At 54.1% G+C, this 27244-nt stretch overlaps 1 protein-coding gene and 1 long non-coding RNA gene across 3 annotated transcripts in view; one reads left to right on the top strand and one right to left on the bottom strand.

Annotated features, from left to right (window-relative positions):
• The window catches only part of LOC107055055, a 302539-nt gene that overhangs the window by 5430 nt on the left and 269865 nt on the right, over window positions 1-27244 (bottom strand). The gene's annotated exons all lie outside the window — the stretch shown is intronic.
• The window catches only part of SORL1 (sortilin related receptor 1), a 38168-nt gene that overhangs the window by 1371 nt on the left and 9553 nt on the right, over window positions 1-27244 (top strand). Inside the window, exons 2-36 of one of the 2 annotated variants that reach the window (NM_001397702.1) lie at window positions 4825-4941; window positions 5017-5142; window positions 5870-6031; window positions 6623-6690; window positions 7293-7473; window positions 8535-8636; window positions 8780-8949; window positions 9230-9422; window positions 9579-9696; window positions 10336-10409; window positions 11547-11635; window positions 11718-11896; window positions 12405-12591; window positions 13454-13582; window positions 13801-13886; window positions 14945-15117; window positions 15562-15693; window positions 16170-16261; window positions 16952-17198; window positions 17461-17599; window positions 17874-18047; window positions 18209-18322; window positions 18730-18852; window positions 19283-19402; window positions 21411-21533; window positions 21667-21774; window positions 22080-22214; window positions 22439-22570; window positions 23246-23380; window positions 23612-23767; window positions 24051-24200; window positions 24789-24917; window positions 25829-25955; window positions 26560-26729; window positions 26980-27092. In NM_001397702.1, coding sequence (NP_001384631.1) covers window positions 4825-4941; window positions 5017-5142; window positions 5870-6031; window positions 6623-6690; window positions 7293-7473; window positions 8535-8636; window positions 8780-8949; window positions 9230-9422; window positions 9579-9696; window positions 10336-10409; window positions 11547-11635; window positions 11718-11896; window positions 12405-12591; window positions 13454-13582; window positions 13801-13886; window positions 14945-15117; window positions 15562-15693; window positions 16170-16261; window positions 16952-17198; window positions 17461-17599; window positions 17874-18047; window positions 18209-18322; window positions 18730-18852; window positions 19283-19402; window positions 21411-21533; window positions 21667-21774; window positions 22080-22214; window positions 22439-22570; window positions 23246-23380; window positions 23612-23767; window positions 24051-24200; window positions 24789-24917; window positions 25829-25955; window positions 26560-26729; window positions 26980-27092 — 4773 coding nt within the window. Of the gene's footprint in view, window positions 1-2773; window positions 4942-5016; window positions 5143-5869; window positions 6032-6622; window positions 6691-7292; window positions 7474-8534; window positions 8637-8779; window positions 8950-9229; window positions 9423-9578; window positions 9697-10335; window positions 10410-11546; window positions 11636-11717; window positions 11897-12404; window positions 12592-13453; window positions 13583-13800; window positions 13887-14944; window positions 15118-15561; window positions 15694-16169; window positions 16262-16951; window positions 17199-17460; window positions 17600-17873; window positions 18048-18208; window positions 18323-18729; window positions 18853-19282; window positions 19403-21410; window positions 21534-21666; window positions 21775-22079; window positions 22215-22438; window positions 22571-23245; window positions 23381-23611; window positions 23768-24050; window positions 24201-24788; window positions 24918-25828; window positions 25956-26559; window positions 26730-26979; window positions 27093-27244 lie in introns of those variants that run through there. The other variant, XM_046903736.1, reaches the window with a different exon arrangement.

Below are 27244 nucleotides of genomic sequence, written 5' to 3'. Positions count from 1 at the left end.
GGCCACCCTGGCAGGTCAGGGTGGAGAGCAGCACCCATAGCCTGGACTTGGAACACTTGGAAGGCTGCAGCGACATCCAGAGCAGGACATAGAGCAGGTGGGGGTGGTTACATATACAATTGGCCTCTGCTGGGTCTTTTCTCATTGCCTGAAGCATTTGGAAGGGATTTGCTTGGAGCAATGAATTGCTCTCGCTGGCAGCATTAGACACAACAGTTGCAGACTTTGATGCAAAAATTGGCCCTTCTGCTGCTTTTGGATGTGAGCATATTAAAGCCCGGGTACCAGACCTCACCAGCCCTACACAACCCTTCTGAACCATACAGTGCTTCATATCGTGGTGTCTTACAAAAGGAACAAGGACATAACTACCACTGTGGTTTAGGAGCAAGAAGGAAAACAAAGCCACATGCTATACTGCTTGCTTCCACTCACAAGCATCGCGTGGTCTCCACCCCTCCCGTGTCTCTGTTGCTCCCCCGATGCTGGTGGGGTTAGCATTTGGTAGCAGAGGGACATCAGCAAGGTGACAGTGCTTGGAGTGAGCCACCGAGAGCCCCGCAGGGGACCCTTCTCTGGGGCAGGTGCTGCTCCCCGTGCTTGGCAGTGCACTCAGCCATATGCTGTGTGTTGGCTCACCCTGCCCCGGTGTAACCTCGTGGCACTGCTCGTGCAGAGCTGCCCATCACTGCTGCAACATAGCCAGGGGACTGATGGAGTGACATGTTGTGACAGCCAGAACTGGAGCTGGGGGTGCACTCCAAAGCCACTGCGGCTTCTCCGTGGCACTACACAGCTTGGCAAATTTGGCAGCGGGCTCTGGACACTGGATGGGTCATTTCTGCAATGCCATCGATGGAAAGCATCCCCTGGGCAGGACAAGAACTGCCTATGCCCTTCAGCACTCCCTCAGACCCTGTGAGCATCCAAAGCACTGCACACTGCCCACCCTGCTGCTTCATTACTGCGGTGGAGACTCATCTGCATCCCTCCTGTTGGTTTTTCCATCGTATCTTCCCAGCCATCCCTCAATTCCCATCCCCTCCTGGGCATAAACCAGCCAAGAACTGCTCAGCCTGTGGACAGCACAAGTGGAAAGGGCACACGAAGCTGCTGCTCCTGCTGCCTACCTGTGAGGTGACACTATCTCATGGGTACTGGTGTGACGGCAGGAGACAGTGATGGGCGGTACTGGGCAGGAGGTGAGCTCATCTGCTGGCCCTGCAAGGGCAAGGTGGGATGGGTTAGGAACAGCATTTGCAGCCATCGCTGCCCACCTCAACGTCCACTCCCAGGACCATAGAGTCAAATCATCTCAGAACCTCCTTCGCTCTCAGTTGCTTGCTGGCGACAGCCTCTCCTGCCTGAGAGGACCACCAGGTTCCATCATTTTCTGGGCATTTACTATTGCACTGTAATAGGACCACGCGACTTTCCATCAGCCCACCCCTGAGGACCTGCCCGGCTGTTAGTGCTCAGAGAGCCAGGCACTCCTGCATCCCACATGGATGACCACCAGCTCCTCCCCTGTGCTGTTACTCAGTGACCTTCATCTTTATGACAGCTTTGCAAAGCCCAGCAGAGAAGAATTCATCTCCTGTTAAAATCACTGCACCGAGACGACTTTGTGCAGGAGACATTCCCATCCCTGTTGCACGAAAGCTCTCACAGATGACCAAGAAAGCAACACACTCACTGGGAGAGCAGCCTCTTCCCCTGCCAGAGCAATCTGCATGGTTCTGGTGGGCAGAAAGGCGCTTGGGTCCATTGGTTGCTGCCTTGAGTGCCCCCGTAAGCACACAGCAAGAATGGCCCCAAGCACAGAGCACAGGAGCTCTTCTGAGGCCATGAGCACCCTACAACCCACACCGTGCTGCAGAACCTTTCTGCTCTCCAGAACGGAGAAATGCACATTGCAGGATAAATGCCATCCGGCTCCGTGACCAGAGAAATCAATCACAGCCCATCGGACGTGAACCATAATTAATTGCAACCTACATTGCCAGTGCCCTGGGTGCTGGCAGCACATCCTGGAACAGGTCCCCAGGCCCTGAGCCCTATCCTTCCTCCCTTCCCTGCTCATTCCTGGGGAATAATAGTGCTCCTGCCCCAACCTCAGATTTCCCCCCTATCCTTTTCCTTTCCTTTAGGCACAGCAGCGAAAGGAGAGCTCTGTTGGCAGTAGCAGAGAGCAAACAGCTCTGCAAGCAGATGATTTCGGTATTAACCCAATTAACAGGGGCCTGGCGCTCGCTGAAATGAGTCACTCGTGTTTCATATGGGTGATTTCAGGCCCTGGCATTTTCAGCCCGAGCCACAGGCAGCGCCACGGCAGGCACAGGAGGTGGCTTAAAATACCACGCGGGGATGGAACAGATGCTGTGTGCTGAGCAGAAGGTGCAGGAACGGAGCGTCGGTGGGAGTGCACGAGGAGCGATGCGTGCCACCAACACAACCATGGCAGTGCCACCAACGCAATGCATTGCAGCCCTCCCTGTGATGCCACGGCCCCCTTTGGCACTGCTCTTCTGCCACCCCAATGGAGTGGGGGCTCAGAGGCTCACGCCTCGCCAACACGCTCGCTTATCCTTGTAACAGCCTATTAATTATTCAGGAACGATCTCGGAACCGCGTTTGTGGTTAAGCATCCCATTCTCTGTTGCATAACAAGGACTGGGAGAAAGAGCCGTGATCCCCACATATCTCCTTCCCTCGTGCAGCCCAAAGGTGAGGTGTTGGCACCTGAGTGCTTCGTTATTAATAGTCCTTCCCTGGGGTTGGGTCTGAGTCCTACAGTGCTCATTTACAGCAGGATGAACCCTTTGATGCATGCTCTGCTCTGAAGTCCGCTGTGACGCAATGCCATGCACTGCAAGCACTGCCCATATCCCCCACCCATCCCTGCACAGGGCTCACAGGGATGCCCTTCATGCCTGCTCCAGTGTGATGGCAGCTCCAGGGTTGCTGCCTTGCTGTGAACCAGGGGTTTTGGTTGTGGGGAGATGCTGTTAACAGAAGGAAAATATGAATGTGAGCAAAACCAGTACATAAACTATGCTCACTGGAGATACAAGCAGCCTCCCCTGCATCTTGGCTTCAGCTCTCCCCTCCTGGACTTCATTTGGCACCTTACATATCAGGAGGACAAATTAGAGTTTCATGCATATTTCATATGTCCTTAATCACTTGGCAGAAAGCAAAACACGGCCCCATTACGATGATTTTCTACTAAGTGCTGTTTCCATTGGGCACCAGCCATTGCCTGCTCGTGGATCCAGGCAGCTCCTGAAGAAGGTTTCTCCATCAGAAGAAACTGGGGATGGTTGGCCCCAATGAGCTGCCCCAGCTCTGGTGGCTCCGTGCAGTACCAGGGCTCAGCTGCTGCCCAAGCCTTGGCTCTGCCCACACAGCCCTGGTCCTCTGCTCAAGGACAGCGCTCCGTCTGCAGTTCAGTCTCTTTGCTCACGGGGAATAATGCTTTGGAGGTCATTTGGCTGCGTTTAAAGCAGGGCACGGGTCAGAGCCTCCTCTTTTTTTTGTTTCTCTGCCTAACCTAGCGTCAGATTTCTTGCAGAACAACTTGCAAAGTACTACTGAAAATGTCATGGAGGCGTCAACAAACCCATCCTGGAGAAAACGTGTGGGGAGGAGGTCAGGCTGTCCCCAGGAGGGGACTTTATGGGGCAACTCACTGCTGCTGACCCGTCACTGCTGCAGCCATAGACCCAAACGAGTGGCATTAAACAGCTCCTGCTTGTGGAAGAGTCAGACCTGATGGAAAAGGGAAAAAGGGGACGCTGTGGTGGGGACACGGAGCTGCCATGGGTTTCACACTGCAGGCTGTGCGTGGGGGAGCATCACCCTCTCCTTCCTCCCTGCATCCCCAAGGTCTCACTGCCCCCATTGCTGGGGTGCGGCCGCCTGCAGCCCTACATCTGTGCTCTGAGCCCCAGCGGGGGGACACAGCCCAGGCAGCTGCAGGCACCGGCCCTGGGGGATGCTCACTGTCCCCCTATTCGCTTTCTAATTTGCTCCTTTTTTTTCCCCTTTGCACAAACCCATTATGTAAGAGGGATTTGGGGACTTCTGTTTCACTTGCCTCTCTTGGAATCAAGCCATCGTTTTTTTCTACGCTTTTCTTTGCCCATCACTGGGAGCGGGGAGGGGGGAGAGCTGCTGGGTACCAGCCCTAAGCAGGGCTTAGCCCCGTATTCCCACAGCTCCCTGCAGACACTGTTTTGCAGAGCAGCACCTCCAGCCCCGCTGCAGCGATGCTGTGATAGCTTCCCCATAGAAACCAGCCCTGCTCTGCTGCTGCCAGCTACAGCACGAGCACAGGCAGCAATGGGTTTGCTTGCGTCTGTTTTGGATACCTGCGCGTCCTTCTCGGCGCGGAGGTCACTGTAGGAAGGTGACTCTGTTTGTGTTGGCCCTTTGCCTGGCCAGCCCGGTTTGTATCGCTTCTCCTTCCTCAGTTTTAGTTTTGGTTCTGGTCATCTCACAAATCCTTTTTCTCGTGAGGAAGAATAGATGAGCATAGATGAGCTCTAACCCTTCAGACTCATGGGTTGCTCACAGCAGGTCCTCCTGCACCACCTCCTCCCTGGGGAAGGTCTCTCTCAGTGCTTTAACCACTTGGCAGCTCACAGCGAGCACAAAGATCCAAGCGGTGGTCCATGCCCTCGAGCCCTAACCCTCACCCTGACCCCACAGGGTCCTCTTGCCCCTGGGATTGTTTCAGTCCTTTTCAGGTTTGAATGCCTCATCCCTCCCCAGCAGGAGGGGACCCCGTGCTCCGGCTCACGGTGCCCATTCCCTTTGCAGGTCAGCCTCAATGACTCCCACAACCAGATGGTCGTTCACTGGGCAGGAGAGAAGAGCAACGTGATCGTGGCCTTGGCCAGAGACAGCCTGTCCCTGCTGGGCCCCAAAAACAGCGACGTAAGTGCCGTGAGCTGCCTGTCCCCTGCCGGGCATCCCGCAGCCCTGCTCCTGTAACTGGGTGTCTTGCTGCAGGTCTACATCTCTTATGACTATGGAAAGAGTTTTAAGAAGATTTCGGAGCGGTTCAGCTTTGGGGATGGGAACAGCAGCGCGGTGGCCATCGCTCAGTTCTACCACAGCCCGGCCAACAACCAGCGGGTGAGTGGGGGTGAGGGGGGCACGGTGCCCTGTGGTGCCCCTCGGGGTGGGAGAGGCTGGGGGAGGGGGGTGGTGGGGGGCTGCACCCACAGCAGTGTGTGCTAACAGAGTTAGGGGCTGTGCACCCATTGCCATCATCATAGGATCCTTAAGGTTGGAAAAGGTGTCTCAGTTCCCCAACCTCAACCCATCCCCACCATGTCCACTAACCATGTCCCCATGTGCCACAGTTCTCGAGCACCTCCAGGGACCCCCACCTCCCTGGACAGCCTATGCCAGTGCCCAGCCACTCTTTGGGAGAAGGAATTTCTCCCAGTACCTTCCCCTGAGGCAACTGAAGGCCATTACCTTTCATGCTTTTGTGGCACGCTTAGGTTTACCTACACCAAAGCCACCTCTCTTCTGGCCAAAGCTCTCCTGCAGTGTTTGAGCCATCCTGGCCCTGCAGCTCTCCATCCCCATGGATATTCCCATCTCCAAAGCTGGGCTGGGAGCACTGGGGCATGGACACACTGACCCACATTGATGAATCATGCCAAAATCCTGCTCTGCACACAGCAGTTGTTGGCTTCAGGGACCTCCAGGAGCAACAGAGTGTGGTAGAAGTGTGGGAACAAGAGCCTCTCCTCCAGAGTTCTCCCTCTCAGATGCCCCCAGGACTTGTTGCTCTCATGGGGAGCTTGAGCCCTGCTCTGATTTTCTTCCCTCTCGCTCCTTCTCTCCCCAGTATATCTTTGTGGATGCCTTTGTCCCTTACCTCTGGATCACCACTGACTTCTGCAAGAGCATCCAGGGCTTCTCGATCCCCTTTAGGGCAGCAGATCTCCTTCTGCACAGCAGGAACCCCAACCTTGTCCTGGGCTTCGACAGATCCCACCCCAACAAGCAGGTGAGCACAGCTGCCAAGGCACGAGGGCCCTCATTTTATCCCAACCACTCCCTAATGGGGAGGAGAGGAACCTACATCAAGAATGGCCTCTACAGTGCTTAATGTGTGGCATGTGGTTTGCCCTTTTGGAGACTGGGATCCGTAGTGGGGCTGATGTGCCTGCGGGCTGGTATGTTTATTGCTGCTGCTGTTGCTGGTGAAATAAGAGATACCATCTCTGCTCAGGAACTTTGCCCTCCTCCCACCCGCAGCTGGGCAGTGGCAGAGCACTCCTGTGGCTGTGACATGCACCAGGAGGGAGAGGCTCTGCCTGCAGGTTTACCCTTGCTATCACACACACCACGAGCACTTTAGAGCAAGTTATTTTTGTTTCTGAGTTCCTGTACAACCGGGTGGCTCTATAAAGTGAGGGCAGTGTTTTCTTGCTTGGATGGTTCTCACCCAGGCAGGGAAGTCGTGGACGTGGTGTAGCTTTGAGGTGGATGTGTTCCCATCTTCCTTTTGTGGTGTCATGAAGGTTGCCCTCCCTTGGGTTGCACACTCTGAGAGCGCTGCAAGATCCAGGCCCATCTCTCACCTTTCCCATTGCAGCTCTGGAAATCAGACGACTTTGGCCAGACGTGGATAATGATACAGGAGCACGTGAAGTCCTTTTCCTGGTACGTGCTGTAGCCCTGTGTTCCCTCCAGCTCCCTCCCTCCTGCCTGTGTGTCCCCCTGCAGTGCTCCCAACCCCATCCGTGGGCTGAGCATGTGGGCCACGGGCTTTCTTCTTTCTTGGCCACCAGAGCTGCTCTGGCAATCAGCTGTCACCAACATTCAGGGCCCTCCTGTTCTTATCCCCACCATCTCAGCCATTTCGCCACATGCCTTGCAGATTTCCAGCTCATCTCCTCAGGGTCACACAAGAAGGGACGTCCCCTGACAAACAGGGCTTGCGACATCTCCAACCCCATCCTTCCTGGCCTTAGCTGAGACACAAATAGGAAGCACAGAGCCCCGGATAACATCAGGAGGCGAACACACCCATGCAATCATCATTTCAGTTGCATTCCCCACATTGTGACCAGTCCTCCTTCCCCTCTTGGAGTTCCTGGGCCATTCAGAGCCTTCTCCTCCCTCTTTGCTGTGCACCCTGCTGCAGTTTTCCCAGTTTCCCCAGACGCTGCATGCCAAACACATCTCTTTAAAGGGCTCTGTGCCTTCTGCATTGCTCTGTGAGTGCAATGATGACAAAAACTTCTCACTTATTTGCTGTCCAGGGGTGTTGAGCCCTATGATAAGCCCAACACAGTGTACATCGAGCGGCACGAGCCCTCCGGCACCTCGACCGTCATTCGCAGCACAGATTTCTTCCAAAGCCGAGAAAATAAAGAGGTGATCCTGGAGGATGTTGATGACTTCCAGCTCAGGGACAAATACCTGTTTGCCACCAAGGCCGTGGTGAGTCCCCGCAGCCTTCAGCTCACCACGCTGATCCTGCAGATGGAGCGGTGCCGGCCGTGCTGTCGCTGCCCTGCACGTCAGCAGGGTGGGCAGAAGTAGGTCAGGCTGCAGAGCACCAGGGCTGGAAACGCATGGGGTGGACGCGGAGGCAGGAGGGGGGACGGGGCTGGGTGAATGGAGGCTGCTTGTCAGCAGGGATTAGCTCAAGCACGAGCTGGGACCAGGCAGCCTTATGCACTGCAGCATGGCTTATCTGTGCTCTCACTGGGGGCGAGTCCTTCACAGATGACCAGAGACACCAATGCTAGAAACCAAGGAGCCATTTCCAGTTTGCAAGATGCAAGCATTGCTTTCCCCTTGCTGCTGCCACCGAGCCTTTTCCAACGAGCACTTTGCCCTTTGCAGGTGGCTCTTACACGCTCTCACTTTGCATCCCCAGCAACGTCACCCCCATCTGAAGAGCACTTTCAGCTTCTCAGAAATCTCTCTTGCAACTTCCAGGGCGCGTTGCTTTGGCTCTGTGCCTTCTGTGGTTGGCAGGAGATGTTATCTGGGTGCGCTGCTGGGGCTCAGTGAGACGTGGGGATGGTCAGTGTCCCTGTGGGGATGGCAGCCCGTCCTGTGCAGCCCTCGGGGACCAGAGGGGCGTGGGGACCTCCTGACTCCTGCTCCTCTCCCTGGGAGCTCCGGTTGCTTGGTGATGTGGAGCCGGGGAAAATCAGGCCGCTTATTTTTGGAGCCTAAATGTGGGTTTTGGGTGCTTACCGTTGGCAACCTGCACAAAACACATTGCCCCCAGCTTTTGCTTTTTTGGCTCAGCGCTGGTGCCTTTTCCTTCGTGTAACTCATTAAAAATAGGAAGGCAAGGACTGGCTGTTCTGCTCCAAACCGGTCTCTGTGCCTCCACCTGAGCTGCCAGCACAGGCAGCAGGAGGCATGCTTGTGTTTGCTGCTCTCAGGAATGCCGTCCCTGTCCCCACACTGTTGGTTCAGGCACAGGGATGAGGGTGATTCCGGGGTTTGGAGCCACTCCTGATGTTCCTCTCTGCTCCCTGTAGCGCTTGCTGGGCAGCTTGCAGCCATCATCAGTTCAGCTCTGGGTTTCCTTCAACCGCAAGCCGATGCGGGTGGCCCAGTTCGTTACCAAGCATCCAATTAAGGTAAGTAGTGGATGATCTCCCTGCTGCAGGGTGGAGAATAGCTGTTAGCTATCTATGAGGAAATGCTACACTGATCTGTATGCAAACCCTGCTCCTGTGCCTATGCACTTCGAGCCTGCACACCACTCCTTTGCTTCCCACAGGAATACTACATCGCCGATGCATCGGAGGATCAGGTGTTTGTGTGCGTCAGCCACGACGACAACCGCACCAACCTCTACATCTCGGAAGCAGAAGGCCTGAAGTTCTCCCTGTCTTTAGAAAATGTGCTCTACTACAGCCCAGGAGGAGCAGGCAGTGACACTCTGGTCAGGTAGTGTGCTCCAAAGTACGTAGAATCATCATGAAATGCCTTAGGTTGGGAGGGACCTCAAAGATCATCCAGTTCCATCCCCTTGCCGTGAGCAAGGTTGCCAAGCACTACATCAGGCACTGGGTCAGATTGCCCGTGGCTCCATCCAACCTGACCTGGAGCACCTCCAGGCAGATCCCTGGGTGCCACCACTCATCACCGGCCTCCAGCTGGACATAGAACCGCTGACCACAGCCCTCTGGCTGTGGCCATCCCACCTTTATTCTTGATCCCCTTGCAGATATTTTGCCAATGAGCCTTTTGCTGACTTCCACCGGGTCGAGGGTGTGCGAGGTGTGTACATTGCCACGCTGCTCAACGGCTCCTTCAGCGAGGAGAACATGCGCTCCGTCATCACCTTCGACAAGGGAGGCACCTGGGAGCCCCTGCAGCCCCCAGCAGAGACACGCTATGGGGAGAAGACGCACTGTGAGGTGAGCGCTGGGCCAGGCTCCCAAAAGACAGAGGGGTCCACGGGCTGAGCTGCCTGCAGGACGACGCTGCATGGGAAATCCCCTCGCCTTCCAAAGCAGAGGGTGTGGGATGAGGTGGGACTGAGGCGCTGATGCCGGTGTGCTTTTCTTCCCCAGCTTTCCCAGGGCTGCTCCCTCCACCTGGCCCAGCGCCTGAGCCAGCTGCTGAATTTCCAGCTGCGGAGGATGCCCATCCTCTCCAAAGAGTCGGCTCCGGGGCTGATCATTGCCACCGGTACTGTTTTTCCTTCTGTTGCTGCCCTGGGGCTTGGGGGCACGTTGTTTTCAAGGCACGAGGAATTGGGTGGCATCTCATTTGTAGATGCAATAAGAAAAAAATGGAGTTTACACACATGAGTTGGACTCAATGATCCTTATGGGTCCCTTCCAACTCAGAGTGTTCTACGACTCTATGAAGTGCAATTAAATGGTGCATTTTGCTGCCCCATTCTGCACTGCGGTCCCTCTAATGGCAGTATGTACATGTCAGTGTAGTGTGGTGACATTGCAAACCTTGCCTGCTTCAATCCATTCCTCTTTCCAGCCCCTGCCCAGCTGGAGGGTCCTTTGGACGTGCAGGGATTGCTTTTTGTCTCGCTTCTTCGCTGTAGAAAACAAATGATGGAACGTTTGCAGACCCACCAGCTCATTTTGTTTGATCATGTTTATAGCCATATGTTTTTCCCCAGCTGCTTTTAAAACTTGTGATAGTCCTTCAAATACTTGATTTTAAGAGCGTTGGCTTACAGTGGGAAAAATCCGCTCCTCCATCACGGCATTTTGCTCACAGACCAGAATAGCTTCAAGGCAGCTGCCTTCATTTAAGCTGTTGCTGCGTCTACCTGGAGAGGGATGATTGTTCTCATTCTCCTAGGCTCCATTGGCAAGAGCATGGCGAAGAAAACCAACGTCTACATCTCGAGCAGTGCCGGGGCGAGGTGGAGAGAGGTAAGGGCTCTCTGGTTGGCAGCTCAGCACGTTGGCAGCAGCACGGATTGGGGAGCTGCAGCCTATAGGCAGTGAAGGTGACCTCTGTGCACACATCAAAGAGCTGCAGCCAGAAGATGCTGAATGCCCCTTTTAGCAAAACCATCTTTGGATGTAGGAGCAGGCGTGGTTGCCTCGTGCTAAAGGCAGCGGGTTCAGATGCAGCTTGAGCTCATAGGATGTGTCCTCAGTGCAGGTCAGCCGGTCCCTTGTGGACAGGACTGACAGCCAGAGCTCTGCACAGCGCCTGGAGAGGCTCCGTCCTCTTCCCAGACCACGGGATGCTGCCCTCAATGTATGCAGATCTGGTGCTGTTTACTGAGCGGGTGTTTGGTCTGCAGCGGTGTTTTTGGTCTGCCTGCGCATTCTGCTGTGAGCGTAATATGGTATTTCAACATCTGCAAGCGGTTTCATCACATGCTTTAGGCAGCCTCCTTTTCCTCCCCTTAAGTACCCCGTGGGCAGGGTTAGTGCCGGGCACGCCGCGGGTCTGGCTGCTGCCACAGCCTCTGGGTTTCAGTGGAAGAGCAGTGCTCATGGACAGAGAGAGCACCCGACTGCTGTGTCCGTGCAATCCTCCTCTGGCTCGCAGGCTGTTTTGCTTTGCAGAGCAATTAAACCCCATCGGGAACAAGCAGAGCCCGGGCACACCGCACAGAGCTGCGCCTTTGTGCTCCGTGCAGAGGTGCGGAACGGCCTCACACTGCTGTTGCTCAGCTGGGAGGAGCAGCAGCACGTTTTCTTCCTGCTTTTGGAAGCTGCTGGAAGGCTTATTGCTCTGCAGAGCACTGTTTTGGTCTCAAAAAGCAGATAAAAGGCACCAAAGTGTTCAGTGACCCTCGCAGAGCATCCCAAGGCAGTGGAGCTGGGCGGATCTGTGCTTTCTGTTTTGAACCCAGATAGGAAAGCAAAAGCGGTTCTGTGCTGAGGGGGAACAAAGATGGTTTCTTTCTGGAGGTGACATGCTGTGCTGCAGGTGATCTCAGCACTCCATTGGGGCACCCCAGTGCGCAGGAACAACATAGGGTCTGCAGAATGCCCTGGCACTCTGTATCCCTGTGCCTGACCTTCTTCCTTTCACCACTGTTTCTCTTCCAGGCGCTGTCGGGACCCCACTACTACACCTGGGGTGACCATGGGGGCATCCTGGTGGCCATCGCACAGGGCACAGAGACCGACCAGCTCAAGTAAGGGCTGCAGCACAGAGCTGGGATGCCCTATGCCAGGTGGGGTTTCCCCATTGCATCCATCTCCATCGTTTTCCTGCAGGTACAGCACCAACGAGGGAGAGACGTGGAAATCCTTCACTTTCTCAGAGAAGCCAGTGTTTGTGTATGGGCTGCTGACAGAGCCTGGGGAGAAAAGCACCATCTTCACCATCTTTGGTTCCTACAAGGAGAATGGCCACAGCTGGCTCATCCTACAGGTCAACACCTCCGACGTGCTGGGTGAGCATCCTGACCCGGCTCTTAATGCTGTCACCGAACCCCATCCCTCGTCACTGGGGATTTGTTCGACAGGAACGGGGAAGAAAAAAAAGCCTTCTGAAGGCTTTGCCCATGAATGTTTTATAACCAGATCTGGCTTTGATTGCGAGGCAGCGTTTTAATCAAAGAGCAGTTCAGCTCAGCAGAGGAATTTGCTTGACTGAAATTTGTAGCGGATTCCCCTGACGTTTTGTTAGGAGTGGATCTGTTTGGCAACCAGAACGGCTCCGGTTAAACAAAGCACTGCAATTCCCCATCAGTGCAGCAGAGCTGCTGGGCTGAGTATCACTGCTGTCTGTTTTGGGCTAAAACCTTGCAATCTAGAGCAAAACATTCATCTCATGCCAACAAAGGGCACCCTTGTAGGGTGCCAATGGTCTCGGGGGAGCTGCTCCCACATCCCAGGTCCAGGTGCCCCATAGTGCAGTCTGGGGTGCCCACCTTTGACCCAACCTTGTCCCTTCTCTAGGGGTCCCGTGCACAGAGAATGACTACAAGCTGTGGTCGCCCTCAGATGAGCGAGGCAATGAGTGCTTACTGGGGCATAAAACTGTTTTCAAAAGGAGGACTCCTCATGCAACATGTTTCAATGGGGAAGATTTTGACAGGCCTGTCATGGTCTCCAACTGCTCTTGTACCAGGGAAGACTTTGAATGGTAAATATCAATTAATTTCCTTTGGTCTGGGTTGTACATCCGAGATAAATGTCTGTGACCAATTGCTCCGAGTGGACACACATCCAATTTACTTTGCCCTTTGTACCGCTGCTTGATTTTATAGGAGGAAACTAAATAGACTGAAAACATCCTTTCATTAATAATGGGGCGTGAGACTTAATTAATGTCCCTCGAGCCTTTGGGGAACCTCTGAAAGGTTCTGTACAAGAGGAAGGTATTGTTAATCCATCACCTTCTTTCAAACGATGGCAGACAATTTACTGTCACACGCAGAGATGCTCTGCGATGCAGCCCTGTGACCCCACAGCCGCAGGAATGCAGCTGGCCCTGCAGAGTCATTTCATCTGCAGCTGAAACCGCACAGCTGTTAGGATTAGGGAGTGGGTTCTGGCACTCAGAGGCAAAGGCTCTTAAGGTTAGTAAGTGAATGGCTTTCTGCTGGCTGAGCTTTCACCTACAGTCCTGTCTGTCCCTTGCTGAGGGAATCTGGCTCATCACAAGTCAGCTGGGAACGTTGGAACCACAGCAAAACCAGAGTGGTGTAGCCTCCTCCGCGGCATTTCCCAACCAGCAGCACAGCACAGCTCCCATCTTACAGATGGGAATGCTGAGGTGCAGACATGGGCCAGCTGGCAGGGAGCCCAGCCCTGGCGGTTGGCATGAGGAGGCTCATTGGTGGTGGAGAAAAGTCCTAAGGAAAGAAGCTAAGATACACAGCTAAATACTGGTGTACAGCTAGATACTGGACTTCTGGATCTTCACACTTTGCAAAAATAGCACAGCAAAGCAGCTCTGTTGTCCTGCTCTCCCTTCCCTACTAAGGTCATGTCTCTCCTTGCAGTGATTTCGGCTTTAAGCTGAGCGAGGATCTGTCGCTGGAAGTTTGTGTCCCAGACCCCGAGTTTGCAGGGAAGCCCTACGACCCACCGGTGCCGTGCCCTGTGGGCTCAACCTACAGGAGGACCCGAGGGTAGGTGTTGTGCTTGGGAACCCCATCATCTAAGGGCTGGGATTTATGGTGATATAACCAAACACATGCACGCGCACCTTGCAGGTGACAATAAGTGGACTGCATGCTGAGGCATACAGCACAGCATCTAGTTTGTAGCCGAGAAGCACTGGCTGCTTCTCAATGCACACAGTGGTTGCCAATGCTCCTGCAGCAGCAGTGAACTCTGTGTGTTGCAGCTACCGGAAGATCTCTGGGGACACCTGCATGGGTGGTGACATCGAGTCACGGCTGGAGGGGGAGATGCTGCCATGCCCACTGGCTGGTGAGTGCGTGAGCGTGGCTTCGGCCCATGCTGCATTTGTTAATTGGAATTATCGTGAATTAGGCACAAACTAGTGATGCCTACTGAGGCCGTGCCGAAGGCTGCCCTTTCATCCTCATACCCGTACCCAGTGAGACATCACCTCCATGTCTACTTACTCTCAAACATCCAAGGTGCTGACTCGCTCCTGTGCCCGCACGCTGCCAGCTATTTGCATTCTGCTCTGTGCTGCTGTAATTTAATCTGCTGTCACGCTGCAGCTCGAGCCTGGGGCGGGTTTGGTGTGGGCTGGTGTAGGTTCAGCCTTCCTCCCCGCTCAGCACCGACATGCTCCTCACCCCGCCGTGCCCTCTGAGCTATTTGGAGAGCTGCAAAGAGCCTGAAAAACAAACCCTTGCTTCCTCAGTTCCGTGTTGGCCCACACCGTGGTAACACTTTCACGTGCGGTGTCTGTTTCTTAGCTCCATATAATCCCATTAGAGGTGTGTAGCCAAAGCTGCTCTCTGACATCAGCCCCGCTTGTTAATAGCATTAATGGACTTTACCTGCAGCATGCAATGCCTGGGAGCTTGGTCCCGGGCCAGTTTGGTTCTGCACAAACTGAGAACACAACCCCTATGGGATATTTCCCATTGGAAAAGTGTCCCCCAGGACTCCCAGGCTCGCAGCACATTTATATTTTATGTGAGAACTCAGAGGAATGGGAGGTCAGTGCTTTTTTTCTAGTAGGCAGCACGCTGATGTGGCAACAAGGTACCGGTCACAATGCTTTCTGCCATCCCTACCTCCTCCTTCAGCCCTCTGAGATAAACAATAGCTGCAGTGTTGGTGCGAGGGAATAAGGGGAGCAAGTAAGGCTATTAGTGTATTCTAATTAGCCTAATCCCATTGAGACAAAGGGCCTTTGCCTCCCTTCCACTGCTCTGCTGGAACACGTGGTCAGGGCGACGGAAAAAATCCCCACTTTCCTCTTCACCCCGCGAGCACCCCAAAAACCACAGAATGACCAAAAAAAAAAAACAACCCCAACCACCCAGTAACGAACTCTGTCCCCGCAGAGGAGAACGAGTTCATCCTGTACGCCACCCGCTACTCCATCCACCGCTACGACCTCGCCTCGGGGCTCAGCCAGGAGCTGCCGCTGGCCGGGCTGCGCGGGGCAGTCGCGCTCGACTTTGACTATGAGCACAACTGCCTCTACTGGGCTGACGTCACGCTGGACATCATCCAGGTGAGCAGGGATTCCACCAGAGCAGGAGAGGCAGCCTGAGAGTCAGCATCTCATTCTGGGCGTTCCTCATCTCTCTGCTGTCGTAGAATCAATCATAGCATGGCTTGGGATGGAGGGGCACTTAATGCTCAGCGTGCCCACATAGTGCATTAATCTCAAATAGTGCTGAGCTCGGGGCTCCACAGCTGAATTACTTCCCACAGAATGTATGATTCGGTCTTTTCTGGACGGTTTGACCCAGACATTTTTGGGATCTTTGGTTGAAGCCTGACAAATCGAGATGCTTTGGTGGCATACACTGCTGTGGATATCTTCAGAATTATTCAATTTCCCATTTTCTTTCCTAGGGAAGTAGAAAACAGAATTGCACACCTGGCCGTGCTAACCTCAAGGCTGGGAAGGTTCTGCTTTTTTAGTCCTTTTTTCTCCTTATTTTTCCTCCAGCGTCTTTGTCTCAATGGCAGCTCTGGGCAAGAAATAATCATAAGCACTGGGTTGGAAACAGTAGAAGCTTTGGCCTTTGAACCACTCAGCCAGTTGCTGTACTGGGTCAATGCTGGGATTCCCAAAATTGAGGTACGGTCACACCACTTGTGCTGCAGAGGGGACTGCCCCAACGTGCCGTTGGGGTCCCAATGCTGGCTGCCAACCTGTGCCCCACTGCCACTGTACTGGGTTCACAGAGCATCACAAAATCATTTCTGTTGGAAAAAATCTTCAGGATCACTAAGTCTAACCATCAGCCTGACCTACTGAGCCCCATCACTAACCCACATCCCTTAGTGCCCCATCAGGACATCTCTTAAATACCTCCAGCGCTGCCCTGGCAGTCTGTTCCATTATCCAGCCACTCTTTCCAAGGATAAATTCTTCCTAATAACCAACCTAAGCCTCCCCAGACACAGCTGTTATCCACTGCCCCGCAGCGCAGCTCCTTGTGCCCATGGCAGCTGTTTGATTGGGATAATGTGATTTACTGCCTCAGGTTTCATGCAGTTTCCCTCCATACAGCCTGCAACCAGCACAGCCCTCCTCTTTTGTTACGGCTCCAGGTTGCCAATCCGGATGGAGACCTGCGACTCACTGTCCTCAACTCCTCCGTCCTCGAGCGACCCAGGGCCCTTGCACTGGTGCCCCGAGAAGGGTAAGCAAGGAGCCCCCACCTGCAGTCAGGTCCCCTGTACACCATGCAGATCCTTCAATGCTACGGCCACACAAGAGGAACAGGGAGATGCTGCATGGAAGGCTTATCACAGAATCATGGAATGGCTTGGATTGGAAGGGAGCTTCAAGATCATAGAACCATAGAATGGCTTGGGTTGGAAGGGAACTTAAAGATCATCCAGTTCCAACCTCCCTGCCATTGGCTGCTTGCCCCCACCAGATCAGGTTGCCCAGGGCCCCATCCGTGGCCTTGGGTACCACCAGAGATGGGGCATCCACAAATTCTCTGGGCAGCAGTGCCAGTGCTGGGAGGGAGCAATGGGGAGCCCAGTGCCGTGACCCTGATGTCACACTGGTAGACTTGGGCTGCCTCTGGCTGTGTGCACATGGCCAACAGAGCATGACAACACCTCCTCAACAACCGCTTCTGCAGCTCATGGCTAGGTAACCTCCAGCTGCACTCGTGCCCCGCAAACTGCAGCTTGGTAAGCCTGCCTTCTGCTCGCAGATCCAACGCTGCTCTCATTTGAATTGCAAAGAGCTCCTTTCCCCAAAGGCACGTCTTGCAAGAGACGGGGAATGCAAAGCGCTCACGTCTCTGCTTGATAACCTGCTCCCTTGTGACAAGCCGTGCTGTTCCTGTTGCGGGTAAGCTCTCTGCCTGTTGCAGGCTGATGTTCTGGACGGACTGGGGAGACTCCAGGCCTGGCATTTACAGAAGTGACATGGATGGCTCCTTGGCTGCCTGCATCGTCTCGGAGGGCGTGCGGTGGCCCAATGGCATCTCTGTGGATGACCACTGGATCTACTGGACTGAGGCTTACATGGACAGGATTGAGAGGGTGGATTTCAATGGGTTGCAGAGATCTGTAATCCTGGACAGCCTCCCGCACCCCTATGCCATCGCTGTATTTAAGGTACTGCTGCAGCCAACCATTTCCACTTTGTCCATGTTTCCATTGCATGGTGGGAGCACTTAGCACACTGGGATTGGTGGGAAGGAGCTAGCACGATTCTCACTCTATTTCTGCTCTGGATATGTTCCCCAACTGCTTCCACTCCTGCTCACATCCCAGTCCATGTCCTCCTCATCTTTCTCCCCGTGGGCTGGGAGGGATTTGCACTCTGCTGCCCTGTGGCTGTAGGTGCTCAGGTGCTTTAGTAGTGTGTGCCCTTCAGAACGAGATCTACTGGAATGACTGGTCGCAGCTGAGCATCTTCCGGGCGTCCAAAAACAGCGGCTCAAGGATGGAGACGTTGGTTGGCCGATTAAATGGGATCATGGACATGAAAATCTTCTACAGAGGAAAGACGACAGGTAGTTGAGAGCACAAGCCTGCAGGTTATCTTTGCTGGGATTATTGATCCAGGCACCCACCCCATAGCTCAGGTTGCAGACCATGGCTTTCCACGCCAAGTGCTGTATGGGGTCTCTGAGCTGCATCACCAAGCAGTGGACTGCGATTGTCAAAGCACTTCCCCAGCCTGCAGGAACATGGGGTTGCAACCTCAAAGCTGGGATGGGGGTGGGGTGGGGCTTCCTGCTTGCCTACAGCCCCTGTTGATGGTGTCCCCTTCCTCCCTGGTGCCAGGACAGAATGCCTGCATTGCCCACCCCTGCAGCCTGCTCTGTTTGCCCAAGTCCAACAATGGCCGGAGCTGCAAGTGCCCTGAGGGCGTTTCCAGCACCGTGCTGCCTTCAGGGGAGGTGAAGTGTGACTGTCCTCATGGCTACAGCATGAAGAACAACACCTGTGTGAAGGAAGGTAACACTAGGCTTGGTTCCTGCCGTTGTTGTTAGACGTGGCAGCTTCTTCCACTGACGACGACCTTCCCAGCTGCCCTTGGGACAAGGAGCACATCTGATAGCCAAGAACGTGGCGTCATGCCTCACGCCAGCTTCTTTTTGTTTTCCCCTCTGCACCAGAAAACACGTGTCTGCCCAACCAGTACAGATGCTTCAATGGGAACTGCATCAACAGCATTTGGCAGTGTGACAACAACAATGACTGCGGGGACATGAGCGATGAGAAGAACTGCCGTAAGTGTCCCATGGTGGCATTCGCCTGTCCCAATTTAGATGTCTGCTGCGTCGGCACTGCATCTGAGCTGATGTCCCACACTCCCTCTGTAGTCGTGGGGAGCAGGAGGTGTTCAGAGTGCAGTTCCTGCCCCAGGAACTGAGTCTCAAGGTGTCTGGGTGAGCTGTACCCTGCAGTGTTTCCCCCTCTATCCTCTGCCTGGGACGCATCACCCCCAGTCTGCAAGCAGCAGTGGGGTGGGATGCACTTAGTCCTGCTCCCCAGCTCTGACATGCACCTACAGTAATAACCCTGCAGGCTGCGTTGAGCAAGTCTCTGCAGGGTGCTCCCCACTCTGCTTCACTCATGATGGATCAGCACAATCCATCCTCCCAGCACCACCTTGACCTCTTCCTCTCCCCATCAGCCACCACCGTGTGTGATGCTGAAACCCAGTTCCGCTGCCGGGAATCGGGGACCTGCATCCCTCTGTCCTACAAGTGTGACCTGGAGGACGACTGCGGTGATAACAGCGATGAGAGTCACTGCGGTGAGCTGCTCTGCTGCATGCCTCCTTCCCTGTTCCCATGTGAGGGACCAAAGCCTGGTGCTGTCAGGCAGTGCTGCTCCAGATCCCCTTTGTTAGCCCCAGCCAACAGCTGCCTCCTCCCATCACTGCAGGAGAGGAGAGATGTGCAGTGATTTCCCCCATTGCTGCGGTCTGGCAGGGAGGTTCTGTGCCGTTATCATCCTGCCCTGCTCCTTGGGCCCTCCCCTGACCCAAAGCCAAATATTTGGTTGAGATTAAAGGCTGTCCTTGGGCAGCAGCCCAGCAGGCACATGGCTGCGTGGGCTGCTCAGTGTTGCTTCTGATCTATCAGCCTCCTCCCCCTGGTCAGTAGCCCGTGTGAAATTTTCCTCCTTCTTTCCCCAGGCCCCAAACTCATCTGACAGCTGTCTGTGCTTCTTTGCATTTGCAGAGGCTCACCAGTGCAGAAAAGACGAGTTCAGCTGCAGCTCAGGGATGTGCATTCGGCTCTCCTGGAGGTGTGATGATGACAATGACTGCAGGGACTGGTCTGATGAAGCCAACTGCACAAGTAAGCGCTTTGCTGTGATCAATAACACATTGCCATCCCTCTTTATGGGCTCACAGCCTCTCCCAGTAGTGTTCGAGTTGTTGCATTCGAGGTGTTGCTTTGGAGAGGTTGCACTGGAGGTGTTGCTTTGGAGGGGTTGCATTGGGGGGGCTGCACTGGAGGAGTTGCGCTGAAGGTGTTGCTTTGAAGGGGTTGCATTGGAGGAGTTGCATTTGGTTGCCTTTGCAAGAGCAGTTTTGCACCGGTTTTGCAGCACTGGCTGCTCCCAGCACATCCCCAGCAGCACGAGGTGCATCATGGCACGGTGCCGGCTGTGCCTTTGAGGCCCTGCTGAATAGGGAAGTGGAACTGTGGCTGCCAGGCAGCCAAAGAATCCTTGTGTTCAGAATGGGCTCCTTTGTTGCAGGCAGGCAACAGACAGGGCAGTGTGCACTGATCTCATTTCAGAGCCTGAACTCTGACCATTTTCTTGCCGTGAAACACGTTGCAGATAACTGGCATTTCCTTCAGACCCAGTAATGGTGGAGAAGCTGCAGAAGAGAGGCAGGTTCAGCTTGGGAAGTGGCTTCTCTTTGGAGCAGCCTTGCTGTTCTCAATGGATTTGGGAATGTAAAGCAAGTGCTATGCCTATGGGACTCACACGTAGCACATTTGCTCTCTTTTTTTGTTGAAATCTCAAGAAATACTTTGGTTCCTGGTTTACACCTTGGCACAGCAAGCCCTGCACTGTGAGCCTCATTGTCGAACTGCATTTGACAGTCACAGCCCTCAGCCATCCTCAACACCACAGTGTAAAAGCAACATCCCAAAGCAGTTCCCTGATGTTAACACCCAGATAGCGCCTTATACCCACCAGAAAAGCCAGCTCATAACAATGTAGTGGTCTTTTCCACTCCAAAAAAACCCCCAAAATCTCAAGCATTGCATGAGGAGGATGGAGTTTAGAGAGCTTAAGGCCATCAGTGAAAGGCACGTGGCCACATTGCAGAGCAATACGCAGGATAGAGGCTGGCCTTTGGGAGCTGATATGGCTCACCAGAGCCCCTGGGGGATCACATCCACTGTGCTGAGCTCCTGCATCCTCTATCCACAAGGTTAGATGTGCCTCCAGCACACGAGGTGCATAGCAATGCTCAGGGGGCTGTGGTCGTTGGCATTCCATGCACGTCGCTGTCTAAGGAGGTTTAATTTATATTGGTATCACTTATCTCTCGTGTGAGCTTCTCCAGAGAGAACGTCTCCCGGAACAGAACCTACTTCAAAAAGCATCTCGGGTTTGTAAAGCCTGGAGTTGAAATTATCTAAGAGGATCACAATTATTTGAGAAACATTTCATCTGACTCCACCGGCTGTATTTATTGCTCTTATCTGAAATAATTACATTTCACACTGAATACCTAATAGAATATTACTGCCATGAAACTTTGGCATTTTGAAATATCTGCAAGCACATGTCACAAGCCAATGTGAAATCCACGAGCATGCCATTTAATTAAGCTGCATGTTGCTTTTCTTGTTGATAACACTGAGTGCTCGCTTGGCTGGAGAGTGGTATTTGTCTCTAAAGCAACGATATGCGCTCGGCTCCAACCAGCACACCCTGCAGCAGATCCTTGGGTGAAAGGAGCCCAAGTGAGGCCCTCATCCCTTTTAAACCCAAAAGTTTTCTGATTTGCATTGGCCACACAAATAGGTTTGGCCTGCCCTAATTCCAGACCATCTCCAAAACTTCTGACCACTGATTCCCCTACCATTGGGGTAGGTCCCATACAGGGACCCTATACTCCACCAGGGTTTGCTTGCTGTCTGTGCCACTTCTTGCCATCCTAAGATGACCACTGCCACATGCGCTGGCACACACCAAGGGTTGGGCTCAAAGAGCCTCCCAGATCTGGAGAGCACTCGGGGTGCTCTGAAAGCCATCCCTGGGGAGCAGCGGGTTTGTGAGCAAATACAGAGAGAAATGGCACAGAGAGAAATGGACCCCTCCCTGCTTTGCTCCCATCAGTGTTCCGTACCTGCGAGGCCTCCAGCTTCCAGTGCCTGAATGGGCACTGCATCCCACAGCGCTGGGCTTGCGATGGCGATGCTGACTGCCAGGATGGCTCTGATGAGGACCCCACCATTTGCGGTACGTGTCTGCAAACGCACCCCATGAGAGCTGCAACCAACTCCCATCCCCTCCAATAAGGGTCAGGGGGAAGGGGATAGGGGCTGCCCTTTTGGTACTGAAAAGAAAATTGGCAAAATCTACCTTATTTCAGAAAAGAAGTGCAATGGCTTCCAGTGCCCCAATGGCACCTGCATCTCAACCAGCAAACACTGCAACGGCATCACCGACTGCGCCGACGCCTCAGATGAACAGGACTGTGGTGAGTGCTGGGGGCTGCTGACAGGCATGCCCATGGTGGGATAACGTTGGTACTGAGGAAATGGGCTCCTCTCTGAGCATCTGCAAAAGGCAAATACGAGGTGCTGGATAAGGAGGATCGAATCCTCCTGGTGCCCGTGCCAAGCCATGCGTGCTGTGACGTGTTGTTGAGTGAGGACAGGCTGTGCAGGGCAGTGCACAGTCCATGAAATCTGGATGTTTCACTCGGCTCTGTGCAAATGACAGTGGCCTTTCTGCAGGCAGTGCCTGCCATGGTGCCATCCCCTCCTCCTCAACTTTCCCCAGAAATTCCCCTGTGCACCCGTTACATGGACTTCGTCTGCAAGAACCGGCAGCAGTGCTTGTCCCACTCCATGGTGTGTGATGGTGACATCCAGTGTGAGGATGGCTCCGATGAAGACGCCAACTACGCGGGATGCGGTGAGCGTGGTGCTGTGCATCTCAAGGCACTTGGTATAGGGAGGGCTGGAGAGAGTGGAGACCACAGGCGTGGGGAGGGTGCCACAAAGCTGCCATGTCTCCTAAGCAATGGTCCTGGACTATAATGCTGTGCTTTCAAAAGTCCATGACAGCCTCCTGCTCCATGTGGGGCTCCCCTCCATCCCCACACTGACCCTTACTTTCCCCCCACACCTCCCCTGCAGCCCAGGAGCCCGAGTTCCACCGCACCTGTGACCAGTTCAGCTTCCAGTGCGCAAACGGGGTGTGCATCAGCCTGGTGTGGAAGTGTGATGGCATGGATGACTGCGGTGATTACTCAGATGAAGCCAGCTGTGGTGAGCAAAACCTCAAGGTCCTTGTCATTATGGCTTCTTGCTCTGTTGGATGCCAGGAGCACAGGGAACAGGCTCCATGTTCCTTGTACCTACCCATGCATCTATGTATGTGCGTGTACATGCGTGTGTGCACCGTTCCGTTTTCACTTTGCAGTGTCTTGCGTGGGGATCAGCACCATTCTCTTTCTGCAGGTGGATTAGCTGCAGCACGCTGCACATCCGATCTGCAGGCACGTGTTGTGGTTGAGTGAGTCTGGTGGGACCATATTGCCTCCAGATTCCCAGCCCAAAGCAGACAGGCAGCTCACAGCCAAGTTCAATATTTATCAGTGTTCTCTGGGCAGCACTAGGAGCTGTGCGCAGCCAGGCGAAGCAGCTGTGCCTTCATTGCAGAGCTGCAGGGCTTGCTTCTCTGTGTCTACTGTGCTCTGTATGAATCCTACTGCTGGTTCTGTGACCATAGGTGCTGTTTGGCTGCACCCAGTGCACATACATTAGAACGTTGCCAACACAGCAGTGATAGCTGTGAGAAAGGGGGGAGCTGGAGAGGAAGAGAAAGGATCTTGCCCCAAATGCTGGGGGGATAGTGGGGGAATGCCCCGTTCTTGTACCTTGGCTGTGTTAGAGGCTGTTGAGATAGCACTGAGGCTCAGAGAACTCTCCTCTCCTTGTCAGAAAACCCAACGGATGCCCCCACCTGCTCCCGGTATTACCAGTTCCAGTGTGGGAATGGGCACTGCATCCCCAACCAGTGGAAGTGTGATGGAGAGAACGACTGCGGGGACTGGTCGGATGAGAAGGAGTGCGAGGGTGAGGGTCCCTGATGCTGCACCGAGGCTGCACCCCAGCATCCTGCACCAGCTCTGGGGCTCTAAAAATCCCCCACAAATGGGCTGTGTGCATGCTCTCACACATCCTTACCTTCTGCCTGTCTGAAAATCCCAATTGGGATCCAGATGCAGATAACACCACGTGTCCTGCCATGCCTTCCCCATTCCCTTCTGCTGGTGGGGCTCTGACACCCTGTCCGGTGTCTTTCAGGCTCCCCACTCCTTCCCATCACCACCGCCGTCCCTCCCACCTGCCTCCCCAACCATTTTCGGTGCGGCAGCGGCGCCTGCATCACCAACAGCTGGGTGTGCGATGGGTACCGCGACTGCGCCGACGGCTCCGACGAGGACGCCTGTCCCACCTCCCGTAAGCATCCTCACCCCACTCCTCCTCTATCACGTCTGGGGACACGGAGGGGAGGGAGCTGGGGTGGCTTTTCAGCTCACACCTGCGCTGAAGGTACCAGGAGGCTGCAGAGCAGTTGCTTTCCCAGCCCTCTGCAGTCAGCGGTGAGGATGGTTCAGGCATCCCAGCTAGCTGCTAGATGGGAGGACATTGCCATCTAGTGGAGCCGGGACCAACGCCATCTAGTGAAGTTGGGACCGCTGTCGGTGCTGCTGGGTTCTCTCCTCGCTTCTCCCACCCGCAGACCCCAATGTGACCTCCAGCCCCCCAGCGCCGCGCGGCCGCTGCAGCAGGACCGAGTTCGAATGCCAGCAGCTGCACAAATGCATCCCCAACTGGAAGCGCTGCGACGGCCGGAGGGACTGCCAGGATGGCACCGACGAGAGGAGCTGCCGTGAGTGTGGGGCTGAGAGCACCTCGTCTGGTTCCATCCCTTGGGATGCTCTGTGCAGGGATGGGAAGGGTTAATGCTGGTGGAATCCTGGCAGTTAAAATGGGAAAAAAAGCCCCACGTGCCATTTTTTTTTTTTTCCATTAGAAGTCCAGCTGTTAATTTTATAGAACCATAGAGTCATTCAGGTTGGAAAATACCCATGAGATCATCAAGCCCAACCATGATGTAGCACTGCAAGTCCAACCATGACCCAGCACTCCGTATCCAACCATGACCCAGCATTCACTCCATATCCAACCACGACGTGACACTACAGGTCCACCACTGATCCACGTCCCGAAGCACCATGTCCACACATCTCTTAAATACCTTCAGGGATGGTGACTCCTCCACTTCCCTGCTAGAACACACCCCGGGTCACTCTGATGCTGGGTGTGATCATGCCAGAATATGTAGCAAAGTGGAGATAGGACAGTTAATGGCACTCTGTGCTCCATCCATGCATCATTCCTGCTTTTACACCAGCACCCAGCCCCATTCCTGCAGGGACCTTCCCTGCACTGAGCCCTGCAACCTTTCTGCTTGCAGCAACGCACAGCTCGCTGTCGTGCCCCCAGGGCTACCGCTGTGAGGATGGGGAGGCCTGCCTGCTGGCGACCGAGCGCTGCGATGGGTACCTGGACTGCTCCGATGGCAGCGACGAGAGGAACTGCACGGGTGAGCTGCAGTCTGACCCATCTCCCTCCTCTGTTTTCATGCACGTGAGCTCTCCCGCACGCGCAGCTTTTAATTCACACGCCCTGCATGTAGCACCACGGCCAGATTGCTTCTCTGCCCGCTCGTAACCAGATGGGACAAACTTCCCAGCCAGCTTCTGCACTGAGATTTTGCCCTCCGGCAATTTCAGACACACAAACCAACTTCAGGATGAAAGGGAGCACGGCTGTCCATTTCACATGGCCCACGGGTGAAGGGACTGTCCCTGACCCTGTGCTCCTTTACATGGTGACCCAGTTTGTGCCCCTCCACCATCACCCCTGGACAGATGACCGCGATCGATTGCTGTCTGTGTGCAGCCATGAGGTTCAGCGTGGTCCTACTGACCTGCTCAGGGCTTAAGCATTGGCCAGGTTTTAGTGCTTTAGTTAAATATCGACTGGGAGAGGTTGGGGGAAGGCAATGCTGAGATTCGTGGGGGAATGAACAGCCAGGGAAAACTATCTGTTTTCCCTTGGAAACCTGCACCAGAGCTCTGCCCTGCTTCCCAGCTTTGGAATGTGAGCTGTGACACCATGCAAAGAGGGACCTGGGTGGGGAATCTGTGACAGCCCAGATTCGTCACACAAGCAAAGGAGTGACTTACCCTGCACTGATACACTGCTGATAAAGAGTATTTCGTCAGCAGCCATGCTTTATATTTCTTTGGGTATGAGCAGCACAAAGGCAACCACAAAATGTTCTGGGGAGAATCAGGGTTCTATTCCTAGTCTGCTTTGCCCACCCCACCTACATTACACCCCTCATCTGCACAGTGCCAGTGCTCCCTTCAGTCAATTTCTGCCTCCATGGGTTGCATGTTCTGGGCAAAGGGCTGAATTCCCTCTGCAGCCTCACTCTCTCTGTTGTAGATGACACCATTGTGTACAAGGTACAGAACCTGCAGTGGACGGCCGACTTCTCTGGTGCCATCACCCTGACATGGGCTCGGCCAAAGAGGATGTCCTCAACCTCCTGTGTCTACAATGTGTATTACAGGTACCCCACTACCTCACTGTATTGGGTGAAGGGCAGAAGCATGAGCACAGACATGAGTGGTTGATGGGCTGATGGTCGGGCTGTGTGATCTTAGTGGTCCTTCCAACCTTAATGGTTCCATGATCAGTGCATGTATTTACAGCAAGGCCCTGTACTGAATCAGATTTCAAAAGACAGAGCTTTGCAATCCATTTCTAGCTGGAAAATCTTCTAATGCTTCATTGCGAAGCAGCTCCAAAATAGCTGCAGCTAGGGGACCTTTGTGAAAAGCTGTCTTTGTTTCCTTCAGATTGTTTACTCTACAGAAATGTGGGCATATTGGGTGTTCTGTTTCTGCTTGGGTCTTGTCTTTGTGGGACTGCTAACAACGAGAACAAAGTCAAGAAATTAGAGCACAGCAGTGAGAGCAAACCTCAGAGGACAGTAGTGGTGCCAATGAGGCACTGAGCTACACGTAGTTCAGACTGTGAAACAGCTTCCCAAGCTGGTGGTGGGCTTTGCTGCCCAGAAAACTAAGCAGCAAGCTCTTAAAATACAAAGAGATTACATGTCCCCCTCTGTCACCAAGTATATCCCTGACCAAAGGGGTTTGAATCTCGTGCAGGATGGTCGGAGAAAGCATCTGGAAGGTTCTGGAAACCCACAGCAACAAAACCAGCAGTGTGTTGAAGGTCCTCAAGCCTGACTGCACCTACCAGGTGAAGGTGCAGGTGCAGTGTCTCAGCAGAGTCTACAATACCAACGACTTCATCACCCTGCGGGTGCCCGAAGGATGTAAGCAGAGCTGTGTGGTTTTAGCTGGAGCTTGGGTTGAGGAAGGGGTTCAGAAAAAGCAATGAACCAGCACACGTAGCATCACTGCTATCACCAGAAGGGCTCGTTGGCCCTGTGAGGGTTGAGCAGGGCTTGAGGCACACCAGAAGACAACGTCTACCCTCTGCTTTGTTGGCAGACCCTGCCCTCCTATTGCTGCTCTTCAGGTGACGGCTGTGACCAACCCTAATGCCTGTGCTTCTCCCCACAGTGCCGGATGCTCCCTTTAACCTCCAGTTGGCCCTCAAAAAGGAAGCTGAGGGGGTGGTGTTGTGCAGCTGGAGTGCCCCTGTGAACGCCCACGGCCTCATACGGGAATTCATTGTGAGTCCTGCTGCCATTTTGAGCACAGCCATCTGCAGGGGACTATGGGGACATGAATGGGGTGTTTTGAGGAGAAAATCTGCTGAGAGCAACGTTATGGGGCTGTAGACAGCAACACAATCCTCAAAACCATGGTTTTCTTTCTGGCTTCC

This window comes from Gallus gallus, chromosome 24 (assembly GCF_016699485.2).
Source record: "Gallus gallus isolate bGalGal1 chromosome 24, bGalGal1.mat.broiler.GRCg7b, whole genome shotgun sequence".
Classification (NCBI taxonomy): domain Eukaryota; kingdom Metazoa; phylum Chordata; class Aves; order Galliformes; family Phasianidae; genus Gallus; species Gallus gallus.
The sequence above is the reverse complement of the archived record's forward strand: the minus strand, read 5'-3'. Positions and strand labels throughout refer to the sequence as shown.